The sequence below is a fragment of the Volvox carteri genome, assembly GCF_000143455.1.
Source record: "Volvox carteri f. nagariensis unplaced genomic scaffold VOLCAscaffold_20, whole genome shotgun sequence".
NCBI lineage: Eukaryota > Viridiplantae > Chlorophyta > Chlorophyceae > Chlamydomonadales > Volvocaceae > Volvox > Volvox carteri.
The window spans coordinates 1,569,622-1,570,324 of record NW_003307563.1 but is presented as its reverse complement, the minus strand read 5'-3'; the positions used below and the strand labels follow the sequence as shown (position 1 = coordinate 1,570,324).

Sequence of the window (703 nt, the reverse complement as noted above, 5' to 3'; positions counted from 1 at the left end):
CCCGCCCACATTTCACGGTCATCATCATATCGCAGTGCGCACCATAACGCCTATTTGCCTACTTACTTTTTTACATACATACATACATACAGGCGTGGGCATCAGCGGACAGGAGGGCATGCAGGCGGTCATGTCGTCTGACTTCGCAATTGCGCAGTTCCGTTTCCTCGTGCCGCTGCTGCTGGTGCACGGGCAATACAGCTACCGCCGACTCAGCCGCATGATCAACTTCTTCTTCTACAAGAATCTACTGTTTGCGCTCACGCTCTTCACCTACTCGGCATTTACGGCGTTTTCCGGGTCGTACGTGTACAACGGTGGGTTGGTTGGTTGTATGAGTGCGTTTGTCGTACAGCAAGCGACATGTTGTCCCCCATGTTTTTCACCCCAAAAAAACCGCCGTAAAACCAAACCCTCAGACACGTCGATGACCCTATTCAACGTGATGTTCACCTCCGCCGCCCCGCTCTTGATCGGCATGTTCGACCGGCACCTGCCCAAGGACGTGCTGCTGCGCTACCCGCAGCTGTACCGCAGCGGGGTCGCCAACGAGGCCTTCTCGCCGCGGCGAGTGGGGGCCTGGCTGGGGGCGGCGGCGGCCCAGGCGGGGGTGCTCATGAGCATGGTGATGGTGGGTGCATCAGGCACCGCGGCGTCGGGACCAGGGGGGGTCCCTTTCGGCATGGCGCAGGTGCGTGTGTGG

The 703-nt window shown here is 59.2% G+C and overlaps 1 protein-coding gene across 1 annotated transcript in view; it reads left to right on the top strand.

The window, feature by feature from the left end:
* Positions 1–703, top strand: part of VOLCADRAFT_40206 (uncharacterized protein) — a gene marked incomplete at both ends in the record, with an annotated part of 14,167 nt that overhangs the window by 11,842 nt on the left and 1,622 nt on the right. Inside the window, 2 exons of the mRNA XM_002950848.1 lie at positions 36–317; positions 420–691. Coding sequence (XP_002950894.1) covers positions 36–317; positions 420–691 — 554 coding nt within the window. The remainder of the gene's footprint in view (positions 1–35; positions 318–419; positions 692–703) is intronic.